At 47.8% G+C, this 18,755-nt stretch overlaps 9 protein-coding genes across 9 annotated transcripts; 4 read left to right on the forward strand and 5 right to left on the reverse strand.

The window, feature by feature from the left end:
• Positions 1 to 1,094: 1,094 nt before the first annotated feature.
• HD556DRAFT_1449306 (uncharacterized protein) lies at positions 1,095 to 1,932 on the reverse strand (the record flags this gene model as incomplete). Its single annotated transcript, XM_041307577.1, has 2 exons — positions 1,095 to 1,258; positions 1,311 to 1,932. The coding sequence occupies 2 exons, from the start codon at positions 1,930 to 1,932 to the stop codon at positions 1,095 to 1,097; spliced, it is 786 nt and encodes a 261-aa protein (XP_041154211.1).
• A 1,794-nt stretch (positions 1,933 to 3,726) lies between these two features.
• On the reverse strand, positions 3,727 to 4,578 carry HD556DRAFT_1449307 (uncharacterized protein; the record flags this gene model as incomplete). Its single annotated transcript, XM_041307578.1, has 5 exons — positions 3,727 to 3,775; positions 3,827 to 4,025; positions 4,078 to 4,119; positions 4,176 to 4,311; positions 4,366 to 4,578. 5 exons carry the CDS (start codon positions 4,576 to 4,578, stop codon positions 3,727 to 3,729), a joined length of 639 nt encoding a protein of 212 aa, XP_041154212.1.
• A 1,318-nt stretch (positions 4,579 to 5,896) lies between these two features.
• HD556DRAFT_1247743 (prim-pol domain-containing protein) lies at positions 5,897 to 7,350 on the forward strand (the record flags this gene model as incomplete). Its single annotated transcript, XM_041298722.1, has 4 exons — positions 5,897 to 6,154; positions 6,203 to 6,823; positions 6,871 to 7,105; positions 7,157 to 7,350. 4 exons carry the CDS (start codon positions 5,897 to 5,899, stop codon positions 7,348 to 7,350), a joined length of 1,308 nt encoding a protein of 435 aa, XP_041154213.1.
• Positions 7,351 to 7,676: 326 nt separating this feature from the next.
• Positions 7,677 to 8,384, forward strand: HD556DRAFT_1209486 (uncharacterized protein; the record flags this gene model as incomplete). The annotated part of the gene is made up of 2 exons (XM_041296538.1): positions 7,677 to 7,979; positions 8,037 to 8,384. Coding segments are annotated over 2 exons (651 nt in total), but the record flags the coding sequence as incomplete, so codon positions are not given.
• An 848-nt stretch (positions 8,385 to 9,232) lies between these two features.
• Positions 9,233 to 10,249, forward strand: HD556DRAFT_1006943 (uncharacterized protein). The gene has a single exon (XM_041295855.1). The coding sequence runs from the start codon at positions 9,605 to 9,607 to the stop codon at positions 10,160 to 10,162; it is 558 nt and encodes a 185-aa protein (XP_041154215.1). The 5' UTR covers positions 9,233 to 9,604; the 3' UTR covers positions 10,163 to 10,249.
• Positions 10,250 to 10,627: 378 nt separating this feature from the next.
• Positions 10,628 to 11,992, reverse strand: HD556DRAFT_1006992 (uncharacterized protein). Its single transcript, XM_041295857.1, has 2 exons — positions 11,367 to 11,992; positions 10,628 to 11,297 (listed from the first exon to the last, which is right to left on the reverse strand). The coding sequence occupies exons 1-2, from the start codon at positions 11,712 to 11,714 to the stop codon at positions 10,872 to 10,874; spliced, it is 774 nt and encodes a 257-aa protein (XP_041154216.1). The 5' UTR covers positions 11,715 to 11,992; the 3' UTR covers positions 10,628 to 10,871.
• A 148-nt stretch (positions 11,993 to 12,140) lies between these two features.
• HD556DRAFT_1247625 (cytochrome P450) lies at positions 12,141 to 14,049 on the reverse strand (the record flags this gene model as incomplete). Its single annotated transcript, XM_041298713.1, has 6 exons — positions 12,141 to 12,212; positions 12,265 to 12,364; positions 12,424 to 12,819; positions 12,869 to 13,328; positions 13,378 to 13,740; positions 13,797 to 14,049. 6 exons carry the CDS (start codon positions 14,047 to 14,049, stop codon positions 12,141 to 12,143), a joined length of 1,644 nt encoding a protein of 547 aa, XP_041154217.1.
• Positions 14,050 to 15,188: 1,139 nt separating this feature from the next.
• On the forward strand, positions 15,189 to 17,450 carry HD556DRAFT_1006982 (uncharacterized protein). Its single transcript, XM_041295856.1, has 8 exons — positions 15,189 to 15,501; positions 15,556 to 15,629; positions 15,689 to 15,715; positions 15,768 to 15,852; positions 15,905 to 16,053; positions 16,117 to 16,278; positions 16,335 to 16,508; positions 16,974 to 17,450. Exons 1-8 carry the CDS (start codon positions 15,321 to 15,323, stop codon positions 17,127 to 17,129), a joined length of 1,008 nt encoding a protein of 335 aa, XP_041154218.1. The 5' UTR covers positions 15,189 to 15,320; the 3' UTR covers positions 17,130 to 17,450.
• Positions 17,373 to 18,743, reverse strand: HD556DRAFT_1449314 (glutathione S-transferase; the record flags this gene model as incomplete). Its single annotated transcript, XM_041307579.1, has 9 exons — positions 17,373 to 17,429; positions 17,479 to 17,572; positions 17,624 to 17,703; positions 17,753 to 17,916; positions 17,969 to 18,162; positions 18,212 to 18,365; positions 18,419 to 18,475; positions 18,524 to 18,556; positions 18,608 to 18,743. 9 exons carry the CDS (start codon positions 18,741 to 18,743, stop codon positions 17,373 to 17,375), a joined length of 969 nt encoding a protein of 322 aa, XP_041154219.1.
• Between the last annotated feature and the right edge of the window lie 12 nt (positions 18,744 to 18,755).

Genomic DNA, 18,755 nt, shown 5'->3' on the forward strand with positions numbered 1-18,755 from the left:
TAGTTCGATAGCACCAAGTCACACAGTATCTTTGAGTCAAAAGTAAATATTCATAACTCTAGTTGGTATAATGATGAGTCAGCAAGAGCTGCGTATGGCTCATGGGTCAGGTGACCCTTGATGACTCAGCTAGACAAGAGTGAGAAATGATTACATATTGTGTACATATGTTTATAAAATCTGTGGCTGATGAATTGACTGGTAACATAATGACATAGGACGCGTGTTTAGTGATTTGTAAGCTTTCCCACAGGGTAACCTTACGCAAACATATTTTTCACAGTCACCTGATATGTGTGAGAATCTGTCTGAGTCACCCTCATGGCTGACTAAGCAAAACTCATCGCAGGAATAAATGTACAAAAATATTCAATCCGCTCGCGTACAAACTCGTAAAAGTGAAAAAAAGCGAAAAATATTCCCTTAGCCTCAGTCTGACTTCAGGTCACAGGGAAAATGATTTCATAGTGATTCTAGGGCATAGGGGCTCATAGGAGAGTATCGGTCATCCATGCACCGAACCAGTTTGGTGCAGGTCAGTGCTATTACATGATTTCCCATAGTCCGCAGCGCCTCATGTTTATTTACATGTACTTCGGATCCAAAATCATCGGCCGCTACCTTCGCCTATGGGTTCCGCATTTCTACGTACTTACATATATATTGGACTGACCTCGAGCATTATTCATCATCCAAGTAGAGGGGAGCAGTTCCCCGACGCTTAGTGGTCAAACCCGATATTTTGTAGTTCTTAGTTGACATTGCGAATATCATCGTTCCTTCACCGCCCGTATCAGTCATTGTTATTATTGCGCACACCGCTCGCTCTTCCGACGCTCACTATAGCGTTACTATTAGTTTCCGACACCCCGAACCCGAACCCGATAACCCGAAACCCCAAAAACATCGGACCCGACGCTTTGCATCGGACATCGTAATTATACCTTTGGACATTGTTTCCCGCGCTCGGACTATTGACCCCACATCACTCACTTACCCCCAAGACTATTCCCAGACCGCAGACCCCTGGGTCGAACGCACTTGTCAGGCAAGTATAGCAGACTAGGCAGTGCAAAGACCACAACACAAATATATCAGTTTGGAGCCATCTTCGTATAGCCCCACTCAGTATTGTTGTTTCTACACCGGTCAACGAATTTTTCACCTGGGGGCTGATAGCTTGGGTCATTGGCTGAAAGAACGTGCATGGTGAGTTTGATATTGTCACGATGTATTGTGGCGCCGCTCCAAAACGGACCTGCAATATAACGGTTATCATATGTAATACACAGGTGGTATGAATGACTTACCTGCAGCGGCGATGGCCATGACGGAATTCTTCGTTTTATCTTTGATAAAGAGATATCCTGCTTGTTTCACCAGGTCAGACCTAGCCTCCTGAACATGCGCCAAAATCTTCACATCCAGCTCATCATCCTTCAGACTCCTACTCACAAATCTCTTCAGTTCCACGAGAAGGCAAACACTCGCCCCAGTTATCTGCCACCTGCCATAACGGAGCTTCTCCTTTGGCTGGGGTACTGCTCTGAGACTAAGGATCGCAAAATCTACCAGAATGCCCTCGGCTTTCTTTTCCGGGACGGTCGATGCGAAAGAAATGTCCCCCGCCCCATCCTCATAGTCTCCTTCTTCTGGTTCGTTGTGCTGTTCTTCCCCTTCGATCTCTTCGGGATCATCACCGTCATTGGCATCTTCATGTTTGTTATTGTGATGCCTTATAATCCAAACAGGGAATTGAGGCGCCACAATCAAATTTGGCACACTCGCCACAAGATCGAAGAGTGTCTGACACCACAGCGGATACCAAAGAAACTCTAAGTTGCGCGGATTGAACGTGTGAGAGAATGCATACGACGTCTCCAAGCGAGCTTTGTGTGGTAGCAATGGCTCGGGATCAGTCCTAGGAGCCATCGTGAATGAGTATGTAGCTGGTGCAGTGAATGACGGCAACCGATATGTTGTATATATACGCCATATGGACTTTGATATCGATATCTTGCGATTAATGGCGGTCTAGTGAGATGCTATTATACAGCATTTCCAGCGAACAATAACATTAATGGTCATTGAATATTGAATTCTTGCTCGTGTAACTCAACGTTCTCATGCAGTTCGGACAAATCATGACATGGCCGTATCAATCCTAGAGAGAGGGAACAAGAACAAAAAGATTAGATTGATGAATGGATAAAAGAGGTCAACAATGAGAGGGAGAACGCAACGCGTTGACCAATTGCCACTGGCCACAGTTCCAATTTCGCAAGCCTCCGAGTCAACTTCATTGTTCAAGTCATCGAGACTATTTAGAAGCACGTGCCTCGTCACATGACACCCTATATAAAGGCAAGGCTTGGTTCAAAGTTGATGTCAAACACATCACAAATCAAAGGTGAGAGCTTGCAGTTGCGTCGGAAACCCGTCTGTACCCTAACCCTTCTTCACGCATCGCAGTCATGGTAAAATATTGTGGATATCTCGTTAGCGATGGTTGGTTGAAGCAACGAGCCCTTGATGTGGGTCATCCACCCGCCAAGACACCCGAAGACACAAGTAATATGATTCTCCTCGGATCGAGGGATGTTATGGCACGGACAGGCGTTCTTCCTTACACCAGCTTTCGTCGAGTGAAAACTCCCAAGGGCAAATACTTCTGGTGCATTGCATTCGCTTGTAACGATCCTTGGGAGCAGTTACCAACACACGTGCCGCCGGAGGAAAAATACAAGGCATTGAAGGAAGCGCTGGGGAGGGAAGGCCCGCCTCGCTGGTATCGGGCCATCTGAAACACACTGTCGGTTACCTTTCCACGTCACCAATAAAAACAACTGATGCTTATTTCTCTTAGGCAAACCACACAAATCTCGTCGCATCGCCACACACCTTGCCAGATACCGTCCAAGCTATCGAATCACAGGACGTAGTGGTACATTGGCACACAGTTATTGTCTTCCTGTTATTCGCGTGTATCCGTATATTGGCCTGAGGAAGAGCTAGGATGCCACAGATCCTCTAGTAGCTCACCGCTTTAATCGGTGCCCCTCATGTGTCGGTTATGTCCTGTTGTATCGAGAAGATCGTTAGTGTTGCGAATTATTGAGGTTGTTGGATATCTGATTTTATTCATTCTGTGCTGTCACATTGCAAACTTAACGTCTTGTTGTTGAGACAATCATTTGACACCTGCTTATCTTAAGTGTCTCTCGACAATCGAAGCAGGAAATTTCGCAACCGTTGTCTGTGCTGCGACCCAAATTCCGAGTGAGTGAAAAGCCTTTATAATATTTACTAAAGTTTCTAATTATACTTAGGTTGTTGCGCAATCCCTACTAGGTGCGTCGGAAATTTCCTGTGCTGCGTCTAAGCTAACTCTGGTTCTCTAGAGTTAGAGACGCTGTCTCTCCGCAAGTAGGCAAGGTCGTGTAAGGTGGGTTTCGTTTCCAAACCCATTGATGCACTCATTGATTTCGATGGTGGCTGTTGCAGATCTTCTCAAGCTCTTCGATGAAACGGACCTCGAGATTCTCAATCACAACATAGAAACTATGGTTGACCGGTTCAAAACAGAGGATTCTTACCCTCATAGATTACGCATTTATCCTGCATACATTGTCCCATCTTCGTCCATGACAATATCGGCGAGGGTGACTCGACAGGAGCCCAACGCGAACGAAAATAACATAGACAAAACTGAGGAATCTACCAGTATCATGACATCTCCTCATCGTCTGTGTCCGATAGAATTTCCTTGCTTTTACTGGCAAGAAGAATTAGCAAAAAGCTCAGAAAATCTAGATGCCTGACGTACTATTGCTTAAATTTGCGTGGTTCTCCAACAGCGTCCTGGTCTCCATCATTCGGAGGGGGTTTATTATCTAGTTCCTGACTCTCCTCTCCTCTAGTGACAAACTTATCGAGCATCGTTGGTTCACTCTGGCTCTCTGCATCCTGTAATGCTTTAGGTTTGCGTTTTTGCGGAGGTTCCGTGCGTTGAAAAGCGATGATCTCTGCATGCGACGCTGTGAAAAGAGGAGATGATTAAGCCCGAGAGGAACGTACCCTCGAGGAACATAAATTCATCTGCTCGCCGCACTACACTTGCTGCGAGAGAATGAAACTGAGAAATGCAGTACTGACACGGCAAGCTCCAGACGTACCGACGTCCTTCTGTTGCACAGTTGTTCGCTTCTCCCGCTCCGCGAGCTTCTGGCATGCCTCTGAAAGTCTTCTGATGAACTCCTCGGTGGCAAGTGAGATTAAGAAAGTCGCGTCGCGCGCGACTATTGGAAGTTCCTGAAATGCTGCATGACGCTATACGCCATCTGGGTAGGATCCATTGACAGCTACCTTGTCCGCTTTGATTATCTTTTGCACTCTTGAAAATGGCAAGATTGACTTTCCCAGCTCGCGCTCGCGCTGCGGTTCCTTCTCTTTCCGTTTCTTGGTCATCGCACCTGAGTTCGTATCATCTCCGGGCTCTTCGTCGACAGCCTCCACGCTCTGCATATCTTCTGTGGATCTCAAGTCATCCTGCCGTGTCTGCGCTTCAGAGACAGACATTATTGATCAGTGCAAGATTAGTGATGGCATTCAGCTGCAGTGGTCCAAACTGAAGGTCAAACTCAGCCACAGACACGCCCGGAAGTGCACGTGGAAGAGTTGATAATATGGACGCACTTGCCACGCAGCAAAAAATTCTCCGACTTCTGGTGGGGTCAGTTCTTCAAGGAGCTTTGAATGTAGGACTAAGTCACTAGATGGACAGACTCCACCTACCGTGACTTTAGACTGGCGCATAGGATATCTTCTCGGCTAGCCTCTTCTCTCTGTCCTCGATGCTCAATGCTCGTCGTCCCTTTTATTGTGCTGAATCGTATTATACCCTTCAGTCGACGGGGCTCTGATGTCTTTCTACGGACTCCCCTCCCTTATTGGAAAGAGGCGCAAATGAACCTAGGACTCACGCCGTCATCTTTAATTCGGCAAGCGATACCACCGTGCATGCCTCTATCTGTATTGCACACGACGTTTAGTCGGTATTATCTTATATGCCCTCACAATATTTCAGTAGAAGCCCTAATCTGCTCGAATGGCAATTTTTGGGTACATGGGGGTAGTTGTTGTTTTGAAGGATTCATATAGGTCAGTACATTTCCCTAAGGGCCGCTACAACATTTTAAAATCATTCTTAGGGCTACTGATAGTGTTCCAAGGAATGTCGTTTATGTTGTAATCCTAAGTTGTTGCAACTTGGAGATTCATAACACGTACTACGCCGTAAAGGGCCGCAGACACTTGCCACTCAACACCTTCGGTTCGATCCAACGAGTCCAATCCCGATTCCTGCCAGTGACATACTAGAAGATGGTAGAATGACAATGAAATCCAACCTGTTCTTGGACATTTGATCTTTAGCTTGTTATGTATGCACATTCCGGTCGTAATGACGAATGTTCACTTCTGCCTCTGTTACAAATTTAATATTGACTGGTCATCTTGCAGCTATATTGATTGCTCGGTCTCTTGCATGTGTAGTGCACATAAGTCGTATTGACTTGATCCGTTCGTTTCGAGATTTGCAGCCAGTCCATATGATATGCAAGACGTTATGTTGCGTACTGAAAAACTTAGATGTGAAATACCCAGAATATTCACTGATATGGTATATATACCAGTTTCATGCACATATCCATCTGGTGTTTTGTTTCCAAACTACAAGTCCGTACTGTGGCGGCGGCCCCACAGTGTGACCAAATTGCGCGCGTGACGTTTCCTCACGTGCTTTGTGTCACTCAAATTGCTGGAAGGTACTCAGTAACCAGTTATACACGTTGATTGATAGCAACATAACACTCAGTTGCTATTCCTCCGTTCAACGATGGCCGACTCTGCAGAGACATCGCCGGAAGTGATGCTCCAGTTTTACCGCATGCTGTACCCTTTCAAATCCATCTTCACGTGGCTCAACCAGGAACACGCACCAAAAGATTTGTTTACAAACCGCGAATTCGCATTCACTCTCCAGGGAGATGTGTATCTACGTTATAATTGCTTTTCGAATGCAGAAGAACTCAAAAAGCAGGTGTGCGCACTCAATCCGACGCGTTTCGAGATCGGGCCCATGTACTCATCTCGGGTGAGCTATCTTTCAATCTGCCTGGCACTTATGCTGACAACATCCCAGCCAAGCGAACGGAAATTGGCACGGTCTGTAAAATCTGGGAAGCTCTTTACCCCGTTAAAGCGCGAGCTGGTGTTCGATATCGATATGACTGATTATGATGGCGTGCGCACATGCTGCACATCAGCGGGAATATGTAAACGCTGCTGGGCATTCATCGCCAACGCCGTGCGCGTCCTTGACTCAGCCTTGCGCACGCAATTTGGATATCATCATTTGTTATGGGTATACTCGGGCCGTCGCGGCATCCATTTGTGGGTCAGCGACGACGAGGCCATGGGGCTCACCGACGAACTACGTAGAGCTGTAGTTGGGGCGCTTACTGTGATAGAAGGAGGTAAGGAGATGGCGAAGAAGGTGAATGTAAGAGGCATAGGCACGAAGAGCCACCCAGGAGATTTGCCACCTTCTCTGTGGCATGCGCGCGATGAAGGGAGTAGGATGTGGTATCCATTGTTAGATAACCAAGAATGCTTCCTGTCCGAGGACGGCTGGCGAACGCTGCTTAAACTGGTTCCGGACAAGAAAATTGTCGAGACTCTCGAGGAGCGGTGGGAGAAACAGCCCGCTATAGAATCGTCGAAGAAATGGGACGAGCTGAAGGCTGAGGTGAAGGGTACAGGTGTATGTACTTCATTCCCACTATCCATGCCATTCCTGACGCTTCATAGGCCCGAAATCTAGCCGCTCTAGAGGACATCATTCTGCAATATACATATCCACGCCTGGATGCCGAAGTATCCAAGCACCGAAACCATCTTCTCAAAGCACCATTCTGTGTGCATCCTAAAACTGGCCGAGTCTGCGTCCCTATTGACCCGAACCGGGTGGAAAATTTCGACCCCAATGCAGTTCCCACAGTCATGCAGCTCCTTCAAGAGCTTGACAAGGCAGGCGAGGGTGCAAGTGAGTGCACTTGTCACTGTACCCGTTGTTTTCACTCATATTTTGATTCAGATTGGGAGCATACAAGTCTCAAGCCATACGTCGACATGCTAGACAGACACGTTATGGGAATTCTGGATGATGTCCGAAGGAGAGAACGGGCAAGAGCTGTGCTTCAACACGGTGCGTGGGTTTTGGTGTATTTTAGGACCATTCAGGTTTACTGGCATTTTCGCTCCAGATCTCAACTGGTGATGGACGCTTGAAAGGTTTCATTTTTATCTTATTTTACAGCAATAATGGTATTCAAAGTAAAGATGTAAGTTGCAAACAATATCATTTACCCTGTTGTATTCTATTACGCTGCCTGTTCTTTTTGTCCTTCCAGTCAATTACGACATGTCACGTGAGTCGATTAGTGAGACAAAAAAAAAGTTGCTTTCTGGATTCTGGAACTGGGAGGCACTGTCGTGCTCACGCTCGACACCGTAATGTGTTACATACTTATGCATCCGTTTGCCTTGGGAATGCCCCCCACGCTTAGGTGTCGTCGTTGAAGGAAACCATGACTGCGTCGTCAACGAGCCAATACTCCTCGTTGCTTTCATCGACGTTATCATACGCTCCCAGCTCGACGTCGACAAGCAATGGAAACACATCGAATAGCGGTTCATCTCTACTCTTTGGCTTTCTTGTCACTGTATTGTCACTCTTCGGCCTATTCATGATTAGTGGACTCGTATGGCATCGTCTGGTCATACGGCGTCAGATGATTGATGAGATGTTGCGGGTTGATATCGATATCCCCTTGCAGAGAAAGCGTATGCAGAAGCCTCTACTGTGGGATGTACAGGTTTTGCTAGGTCAGGACTGTTCGCAATGGAGGGACACACAGGTAGCGCCCATTTCTCGTTAGTGCCTAGGTCCTTCTGATCCTGTCTCACCTTCATAGCCGTTAGCAACGGAAAAGTACGACATTCCGTTACCACCGCCACTGGACCGCCAAACACCGAGACCTTCTTTCTGGAAACGTCAGGTTATCAACCGCATACCACCTGAGATAACCTATCTCTTTTCTCCTCCCACCCTAGTTAAAGTGACTGATTCCCCACATCTGAATCATTCGAAGATGGAGCTCCCGTTGGATCGATCTCTTCTCCAAGTTTCGGTCTTGATAGCCATGCCACGACCACCAGATTTGTTATCGCCTTCGTCGAAAGGTGTGGGATTGAAGAAGCACCAGCCATTGTATGAGATCGTTATTGGGACATCGAACGTGTACTATCATGATTTGGACTCGCAGTAGCTGTGACGCTTGTTCTGATTTTTACGACTGCTACGTGTTTCGTGCTATCTTTCTTTGACGTGCCTTACCAGGGTATATGATATTAATTATTGCACTATTATAGTCTTGGACTCTTTGTTATTCTGGACTGCGCTTTGTCTACTTTGCAATACTTGAAACATGAGGCGAGCCACTGGTCCGTTACTCGCACAGATACATGGGTCGACGTACGTCGAGCCACCACCAAATCACTTTTTTTGTCTGACAGCTTTAATTACGATACTTACGTCCTCGTCGGCTAGAACATACAGCAAGCCGGTATCATCCGATGGTCCTGCCAACAAGTATTGTCTATCCAGGGTTGCGTGTCCTCTTGAACTGGGCCTCGGAAGGCAACTCTGTCCCAAATTCACTTGATATGTGGGCATTCCGTCCAGTCCGTGATCGCGCCTCCCCCTGTTTGGAAACGACGCCTCCTGCATTCCATTCATAGTACGCCTTAATACAACTTATCTCTCCACAAAAGCCTCGTGTTTTCGGAGCCACAACTCATCGGACCCGCGCCCCAGTGACTGTCCTACCGTCCTTGTGTGTTTCGCCCGACATAAGCCGATATACCCGTGATACATACGTGCATCTTCCTCAACTGTATCTGGATTCGGTTTATCTTTTTCCACATGTCAAACGGCTACGCACCAGGCTCTAACATTTACGAAGTCTTACATTTACGAGGTCTTACATTCACGGAGAATTCGTGTCTCGGCTCGGCTCGGCTCGGCTCATGCCCGACATCGTTTTCTAGAAGGTCACAGACTATCTTTTCACTGCCTTACCCCCATAGCAATACAGCATGTTCTTCCCCCTCTTCCCCGCAACCTGTCGTCACTATTTTACACAATCAACATCACAACGTGTTGAGGCTGATGTGATTATAAGAAGAACGCCGTGTTAACCATTTCTCTTTCTGGTATGTATACAGAGACATCAAACCTAACCAGGCGCATACGCGTCGCCTCTTTTTGGCCAAATATGCGGCGCGTTCTTCGATGAGGCAAGTAAGTTTTCTTTTGTTGGTATCGACTGCGGGGTCCGAATTGTATTCTGCGGTGGGGCCCTAAACATCACAGCCGCAAGGCATCAGTGACAGTTATTGGATATTTCATCAGGTATAAAACTTGTATTCTTACTTCTGTCCTCCCGCAACCTTTCAAACCTCCCTTCACATTTCACCTACCATGGCTAGATCCATAACTCGCACGCACGGTGTCAAGCTCAACCCCCTCTTTATTGGTTCTCCCAGTGGGGAGCGCTATCACGTACAAGTCCCCATAGAATGGGATGTGCGCTACAATCCAATGCATTATGCAGAAGTAGCAAACATACCTCTATTGTCATCCCACCTGTCACAATTTGCAACTAATCCTCCTATCCCAAAGTTGCAACTCGTCTGTGACCTACTGTCCCCTGGATGGGAGATAATAGTCCGTAATCCAACCGGGGTGACAGTGCAAGATGTGTTAGAAGCGATTTATGAGACACTCCGCGGGCTTCTGCGGACGTATGAGTGGGAGGGCATGTCGCTCAAGCAGCGCAGCCGTATTGAAGATGTACACCGCGCGCGCTGCACGGCGTCTTCAGACCCTGAGTACACACGCTTAGCGGGTGTGCGCAGAGTGGATTGTCTGCTCTCGACGACCATGTTTGCGGGACTTACCTCGTTGGTCAGGAGGAGAGAGCAGTGGCAGGTGGTCCTCACGCTGTCACGCGATTTTAGACCCCGTGCCTACTACTAGCTAGTAGTATCATGTCCTCTCAGCAGTGCTGATGAGAATGTGGCGCATTGAAAAAAGAAGAATCACTTATGAACTAATTTGCTGACCTGCAGTTTTATTTTACTATATCAGACTCCTCCTCAACTCGTCAGGTGTGTGTTGTTAGTGTCCCAGCATCGTGTATCTGTTCTACTTATGTGTCATCGTGCGCGTGTATCACTTTCGAGCTCTACATATGTTTATATCCTTTGTACTTATAGCCCTGTATCGTACGTACCCGAGTCAACGTTGAACGTTGAAGTAGTAGTACACTGTTACTGTTACTGTAGTTTGTCGACGCACTGGTCTGGTTGACGATAGGAAATCAAATGTGATTCGTTTCTCAGCTGCACTCCGAGTCATTCTCTGACTGGGCTGTGCTATTCGGCCCGTCAGCGCTTGCTAGTGAGCCTTCACAGCTTCACCAGCACCTTCAAGACACGAAGACAACTCACGTAATATATGTAACCTTCGAAGCTTCAACGGCCGCCATTTCCACAGGGCAAGTTCTACTAAATCCCACTTAATGTCCGTACTAACCAGTATTATAGAAACAATAAGCCCTACAGCTAGGACAGGTAGGTAAGTGTCGTACATCATGTACATAAATTATACATGTGATCAGGCATCCAAAGATAAGACCAAACAGCCCTGTCGAATAAGTACTCTGCACTCTGTTTGCCACTCACTGTCACCTATCCTCACTACACGACACCTCCACCGACCCGATACAATACTCTCCCAACTCTGTATCATGGAGCAGCTCTAGCGTAGACACCCGGTCTGATACTTCAGAGCTCGTGGCGTTATCGCGCTTCCTAGTACTACTAGTACTAGGCGACGGCATAGAAATCGTGAAGGCCATCACGACGAACGAGCCCTCCGGCCGTTCAGACATATCATCAAGTTCATGCGTTTGTGGCTCTGGTGGGGGAGGAGGTGCAGGTGGAGGAGGACTCCGAATCAGTCGGACTCCGAAGTGCTCTCTAAAAGCCGAGATCCGAGTCATCACAAACGATGAACGGGGTGGGTTTCGAGGCTCGACAGCGGTGGCTTTCATCAAGACCGCCCGACGAGGCTTTTCTTTCCGACAGAACACGCGCGTGGCGCAAAAGGGCTAGCCATCCATGAGCCAATAGCATATATGAGCGCTATGTTTCGACGCCGACTGCGGAACATGACGCACCGTTATATTTTCCCATTTTAAATCGATCGTCACCTCCGAGTCTCTTCTTCTCGTCCACATATCCCAAAGTGTGGGTTTCTCTCCTATCGCGATCGGTTTCCTCCCTGGGCGAACGCGAACGCGAACTGGCCTGGCAGGTTGGACCACGAACCTCCCTCTACGCATCCTTTTCCATCCAAACAAAGCTGCCATGACCACCATAAACAGCCCGATCGCCAGAAACGCGACTACCAGCGATGGCGATTCATTTGCGCCGAAAATATCACTCATAATTTGATTATTGTTGTTAGAATTGTTGGTGCTAGAATGTTGTGGGGACGTGCTTGTTTGACTACGCGTTGAGGACATGGTGCTGCCTTCGCATGGCGCGAGGCTGTCAGTCAGATAAAGTGGGGCACTGCACGCAGCCTTGAGGCGGGCTTAGATATGATGTGCTCAAGATATACTATAGGCTCAGTTATATAAGGATCTGCACGAATGCAGGTCCTGAGACCGATGCTGAACAGGGAACGAGTGTGATAGTAGAAGGGGGTCCGTGATATATCTATACTCCATTCCAGTGTCGTTATCAAGGTAATAGTGGACCGACGAAACAAGAATAGAACCAGCAAATCAGATCTCAGAGTCCGTGAAAACCACTGAAACTTTGGGGTTCGGTCACAGTGTACCGTGGAAGAAGCCCAATTTCAGCCGCAGTTGTACAAGGAAATAACAGAACAACAGCAAATAAAGAGTCGCGGATAAACTCAAAACAGAGCGTGATTACTCTGCCTTTCATCCCTGCCGACGCTTGATTCCCACCCAGCACTCCACCGGCTTTCGCAGGAAGCCCTCCCGTGTGTCAAACTAGTTCATTACAGTTAGTTCGTGTGAGATGGCCGGCATGGAAGGAACATACCGCTTTATCTGGATCTGCCAGGACGAATTGGTAGCGGCGGAGAATGGAAGATATGATAATTAATAGCTCCATGGACGCAAGGTTGCGTCCCACACATGCTCTGAGGGTTAGGGTCAACATCAGCAGGTCAGCGATCGCGTGGCATTAAACGTCATGTACCTGGGCCCATAGGAAAACGGATTGAAGGCTTTTTGCAAAGTGGCACTATCATGCTCAAACCACCTCTCTGGACGGAATACATCCGCGTCTTCTCCCCACACTTTGGTGTCCCTATGAATCGTGTAACTTGGAACGCTCAAAACGGCACCCTGCGGGAAATGAATGCCTTGGATAGTCAAACCGCCTTCAGGAACTACACGAGGAAGACCTATGGAAGATGTCGAATGAATGCGCAAGGCTTCATTGATAACAGCTTCCAGATAAGGTAGACGTTTGACCTGTTCGTATGTCGAAACGTATTCATCTTCACTGCCGAGGGCGTCGTCCAGCTCTTTCTGGAGCTTGAGCTGTACAGGAGGATTGGCGGCAAGGTAATATGTGATGGCACATGACGAGCTGAGCTGAATGAGGAAGATGATTGACCATGATTGGCTAGAAGACTTACTTGGAAGTAGTGTCGGAGCCGGCGATGAGCTGAGTGAGGGCCTCTGCGGTGAGCTCTTCTCTCCCCATGAGATTTCCCTCATCATCACGTCCCTCTTGTAGCTTACTCAAGAGGTCGACGCGGTCGGTCGGAGTTGTAAAGCGTTTGGCGACAGCGGCGACTGCAAGACCAGCCAAATTCTTGACAGCTATTCCACCTTTGCGGTACCAGGGAAGCAGGCGAACCCAGGGTCGCCACGTGGGAGGTAGAACGCCCATAGAAGCCGAGAACTCTCCACGATCGTTAAGAATCTGGACGGCAGGAATATCGACGTATGCACACTCATTCTCCGACCCGTAGGATTTCATGACATCTTTCTGTGAAACAGCAACAGGCGCGGAGTCTTTGGCGTTCAGGATCATTCCAAACGGTGATCCGAACGCCAAGTCGCCGATGATATCAAACGCCAGATAGTTGTACCCTGACACGACCCAATCAGTGCTATTGGAAATTGAGACATGGGTACATACATGGAAGGCAATCGAGCCACAAACGACCTCCCTTACCAAACCAACCACCTTCTCCCTCGGTACCAGATTTGTTTTTGAGAGCTTCGTCGAATAAACGGTCCCACTGGTTCATGAGCTGGCTGACATAGAGACGGACAGAAGGTTCGAACTCCAAGACATTCTTTTGCGAAAAGACGTTGGAGACGATCTTACGCTTACGACCATGGTCAGCGCGGTCCCTAGTATTGAACAAACCACGGTGAATGGAGACGAAGGCGTCATAGAAGTTGGATTTCAGGCTGCCGTTACCGTGGGCATATACAATTTGCAGTGCGTCCGGGTCGGAAATGGAGACGTGATTTGGTGCAAGACGCACAAAAGTTCCTATGGGCAGGAATATGAGGTAAAGTTCATGTGGGGTCAAGTGGGTCAGATGCTACCGTATTTGTTGTGCAACTGGTGTACAACGTCTGAGCGATGACCTTGGCTCGCTACCCAACCTAGCCAAGAATCCGAAAAGCGGGCAAGGAATGGACCCTGTATGCTCCGCTGGTTGTAAGGATCCCTGAGATAAGGGATTACATGGGCCAATAAGATTGGTACTGGGATTAGCAGGAGAGCCGAAAGATAGTTGAGGTCTTCAAAATGAATGGGGACGAGGCATTTAATGGCGTTGAGCAGATTGGACGACATGTTTCTGAAGTACTGGACTAAGCCTTCGTCGAAGAGAGAAATAAAGGACCCTATTTACCCGTAACACGAGAATGAATTTATTTCAAGGAACATTACAATATGATATTATGTATATAATAGTACCGACGGATCTTACAAGTCACGTAGCCAACACGTATACGTATATATGACGAGGTCTCTGCGACCCTCTGCAGTTATATACGGACTCGACGTACGTTCTCATCGTAGCTCCCCCCAGCTGCCCTAAACTCTCTCAGAGGAAGAAAGTACCTCAAGTTCATTCAATCATGATGACCCTCCACGGTGGAATAATTAGATGGAACAACCGGCAATCATATACTGCCTAACCAGTTCGTACTATCTCGTCTACTCGGAGTAACCAGGGTGCAGCGGACTGCGAAATCGGCCAATGTGACTATGTGGTGTTGATGTACTTAGTGGTAACCAATAGTAAATCTGTCCAACGGATGCTGCCGACTCACTGTCAGTACTGATAATCGGCGTGACCGCATTTGAAAATGGGTTGCGCTCAGGCTACTTCTAGTTCTCATGCGAACATCAACGCCAACGTCCGACCGGAAGAATATAGATCTACTGCAGGAGCGCTTCCACGCCGTTCCAGTCATAAACTTCAAGTTAGCGCCGAGAATCCAATTTCTAGCAACTCTTTCTGGTTTCCTGCCACTGTCACTCGTTACATCACCTCCAACCTAGTTGTACTCCTCAGGCTCGCCTCAAGGATATTCCCGAGTAAAAAATCAAGCCATGGGTACGATGCTACTAGCCTAAAGTGGTATATACTAGAAGAACGTTCACAGCCTGGGCCCTGCACAACGTTAGGCCAAGAAAATATATGTCAGTGCAAGAAATCGAACGTGGAACCATTTGTGTTCCTACCCATCGACGTCGACCGAGTCGATCCGGGTCCTTTCTTTGACGGTTGAGCGCCTTCAATGATAGTGCTCAACAGCAATCTTTTTATCTAGCTCGCTGCGCGCCAGATAATGACTAATTCAAGGTTGAACTTGATTGGGCAACGTCAAAGGTCACAATGTTCATCATGTCACTCGGTCATGTACGTGCTTCGCCTGTCCCACGTCATGTAAAGAACACGCCTAAACGTGATGCACTTCAAAGATGCCCCTGCGCAGTTACGGTATAGGTGAAATGCAGGCGTTTTATGACCGTGCCTGCAGGACAACACTCCCAAAATTTCTCCCTTTCCCTTCTCTTCCGCATATCAACATTTGTTCGTAGGAGTGTCGTCCCCCATGCTTCATTCTGTTTCATTCGTGGCACTGTCTTTGGTCCTGTCAGGCTATGCTCAAAGTCCTACTTATTCGGCAACTTATTTGCCTTCAAACGCTCCCTATCAAAGCGAGCAGGGGCAGGCAGGTTACAACAACTGCACCTCTGGCTACAGTCAGACGTCCGAGTGCCAGAATGCTTATGGTGCGCCACCAATCGCCGATAAGCATCCTTAACCTTGACTTAGCATATCGCAAGTCAACACTGTTCAGGATTGGTGTATCTGGGGACCTCCTCAGCCAGGCCCTGACTCGGTCATCGGGAACACCGAGGTACATGCCTTCACTTCTTTGTCCAGTGACCGCGAAGAAAGAACCTGTAACCTTTACAGCAAATCGAAGTAGCATGGTGCATGCAGGTGATTTGCCACTATATTCAGCCTCCTAAGTGACGTAGTAATTTTCTCTCAGAGCGGGTACGGAACACGACTGATCCCAGACGGTGCCATCACTGGTGCGCACGTCGTGGTCACTCCAGACTACGTTCAGGTCACAGGTGAGTACCATTTATAGTACAAACTAGATCCACAACTCCAACGTGACCTCAGGGGTCGGCAATCTTACAAACATCAACATTCCTGCCGGCGACAGTGGCGGCGAGCTTGACCCTCATGGTGCAGATGGTAACGGCAATCCTATCGGCGGTCTTGTGTTCTCTAGCGCATTCGGCACGTTGGAGCAAATTCACGAGTGGACGGTAATTTACTGATTGCTCGGAAAGACTGCCACGGCGTCCTAATTAAGTTCTTTGCACACCCAGAATTTTGTGGCAGATGATCAATTCTGCTTCCGCGCTTGCAAGCCTGCGGTAAATGCACCGACAATGTGTCAGCATATTTATGATGTTATGGGGTGCGAGTGGAATATGCCTGCGAATTATTCTCCGGGAGTGTTTGAGCAGTGCTTGGGTGACTCAGCTGAGGTTAGTCTCAATCCCATCTCATGCACATTTGTCCAGCTGAGCATTAAATTACGAAGCCTATGGGTGTCTATGGGACGTCCACGTTTCAACAAGGGGAGCCTGTCACACCATCTGCGCATCCCATACCCTCTTCTTCCAGCTGCACTTTCTACAGCACAATCAGTAACGGCCAGGGCGTTTTGACCGGAGGAATCACATCCAAAGCCAGCACAGCAACAGCAACAGCAACTGTGGGTACTCATCACACTTCCCACTTTCATCATCACTCGTGCTTGAGTGATTTTTGTACTTCTTCTGTCACGATTAGCACATATTCAGATGTGCCAGCCTCTCTGACGCTCACTTCAATTTCACCGGATATTTCAAGTTCCACGCTTTTATCGCGTTCTTCGTCGCTTTACTCGCATTCAAGTCCTTCGTTGAGTTCTGCAAGTGCACACTCATACTCTCTTTCGAATTCTTCTTTGTTTTTTCCAACGATTTCTTCGTCTCTTCAAACTCCATCCCTCCAAACTTCGTCTCTTCAAACTTCCTCATCTATAAATTCTCCCTCTCCTCCTCCTTCCTCTTCCTCCTCCTCCATCTCCTCCACCACTTTCTCCTCTTCCGCACCTACCCTTACATCTTCCACTACATCACAATCATCCGTATTAGGTGGTCAGAATGGCTCACAACAATGTCCTCTTTTTGCACAGGGTGCCTTCAAATCTGGATCGTCCTCCGGCGCGCCAAACTCGACGGGTTCTTCGGCTGCTCTACTGACCGCGCCCCCTGCAGGCTGTCAACGCTTGGCTATCGTTGTTTCGACAATTGTGATAGGGTTCTCTATGGGCGTCATTGTGACTTTTTAGAACATTTGCCCATTGACACTTTACTATAATCATGCTGATTGAAAGCTTGGACTAGCTATGTCAGTTGTGCCTCACATTTCTTATTCTCTTGCCTTACTTATCGTCTATCGCTTCATATTGGCGAACCAAAAATGTAGAATACATACGGTCGATTTCGGGATACTCTTGGGATACATGAACTTTGTCGTCTGTGTCGTGTGCTAGATGGAATCTTTCTTTAGAACTACAGTTACAATAAAAACTTTACAGAGGCTCGATGTCTGGGACTGGGCCAACGGCAACTACCCTGGAGGGGTTGACCTGCTGTGTGTAAGTATGAGTGCGCTTGAGAGCCCACAGCATAACGCACCATTGTCTGGGACCAGTAGTAATGCTCTTTGATGTGATCGAACTTGGTGCTCGACTTGAAGGCATCGTTGTTCCAGTACAACTTCCTCATCCAACTGTGGAAAATGAGACTGTCAAACATCCTAAGAAGATGGAGAACACCTCACAGGTTAATGTTAGGGTACCCGTGACGGATGTCGCGCAGGTTGCATTTGAAGTGGCCTACGTACACGGGATCAAAGCGAGTCTGAAACGGAGCAGTAAGTTTCAGAACGGGCGTTTAAGATCGAACGTACGGTGGTAACGAATAGCCTGATATCCGCTTCGGTGAGGGTGTTGCCTACGAGGTAATCCTTTCCTTTGAGTATCGCCTCGACTCGGTCGAGGGATTTGAATAGGGCATAAACAGCGTTCTCATACGCAGATTGGGATTGTGCAAACCCAGATTTGTACACGCCATCTGCAGTGCACGATGTCATCAAGACAAGCTCCACCCACAGACTCAGACGCACTGTTCACGGTGTCATACACCCACTCATTGATACTATCGATCTCCTGGCGGTGTGCTTCAGGATAGATATCAATCGCCGCTTTATCAGCAGGAAGCAAGTGATTGAATGCGGTATTGAATATACGAATGATTTCAGAGCTTTCATTGTTGACAACAGTGTTGAGCTTCTTGTCCCACAGCACCGGGACCGTAAATCTGATTACGATGTAACAAGCAGTGACAAACGGGAGGGGAATAGACATACCTTCCACCATAGTTCTGATCAGCGAGTAAGTAAAGATCTTTGACATGCTGGAAATTTGGGTGTTCTGGGTCGTTATCTGCATCCTCCCAACTCGGATCTGCATTCTTGAATGGCCAGCCTTGCGCACCCATGTGAGGGGACACCGCAGAAAAAGCTGCAAAAAGGTGGCATAAACTCGTGAAGTGCACAAAACTGGTTGGAACTGACGAATGAAATCTTCGAGTCCTTTCAGTTTCCGAGTGATAAGAGTTCTCGTAGCCCAAGCTGAGGAATGTTCAGTCAAAATGAGACTGCATCAATCCTATCACTGACGGCATGCATAAGATATATAGAGATGGTATCTTCCTGTAAATCAACTGAGCTTGTCAACAAAATAAATATGTTTTCGTGATTTACCTTTCTCCGGCTGGAATTTACCATCGTTACTGATAAAGTTCCTGAAGCTTGATGGAGCTCTTTTGAAGGAGCCGTCTGAGTCTGTCCTCAGTTTACCGATGTCACTCTGGCCCGATACGTCTTTCGTAGAGGTCATTGTTCGTATGCG

This window comes from Suillus plorans (genome assembly GCF_016647745.1).
Source record: "Suillus plorans strain S12 chromosome Unknown HD556scaffold_87, whole genome shotgun sequence".
NCBI lineage: Eukaryota > Fungi > Basidiomycota > Agaricomycetes > Boletales > Suillaceae > Suillus > Suillus plorans.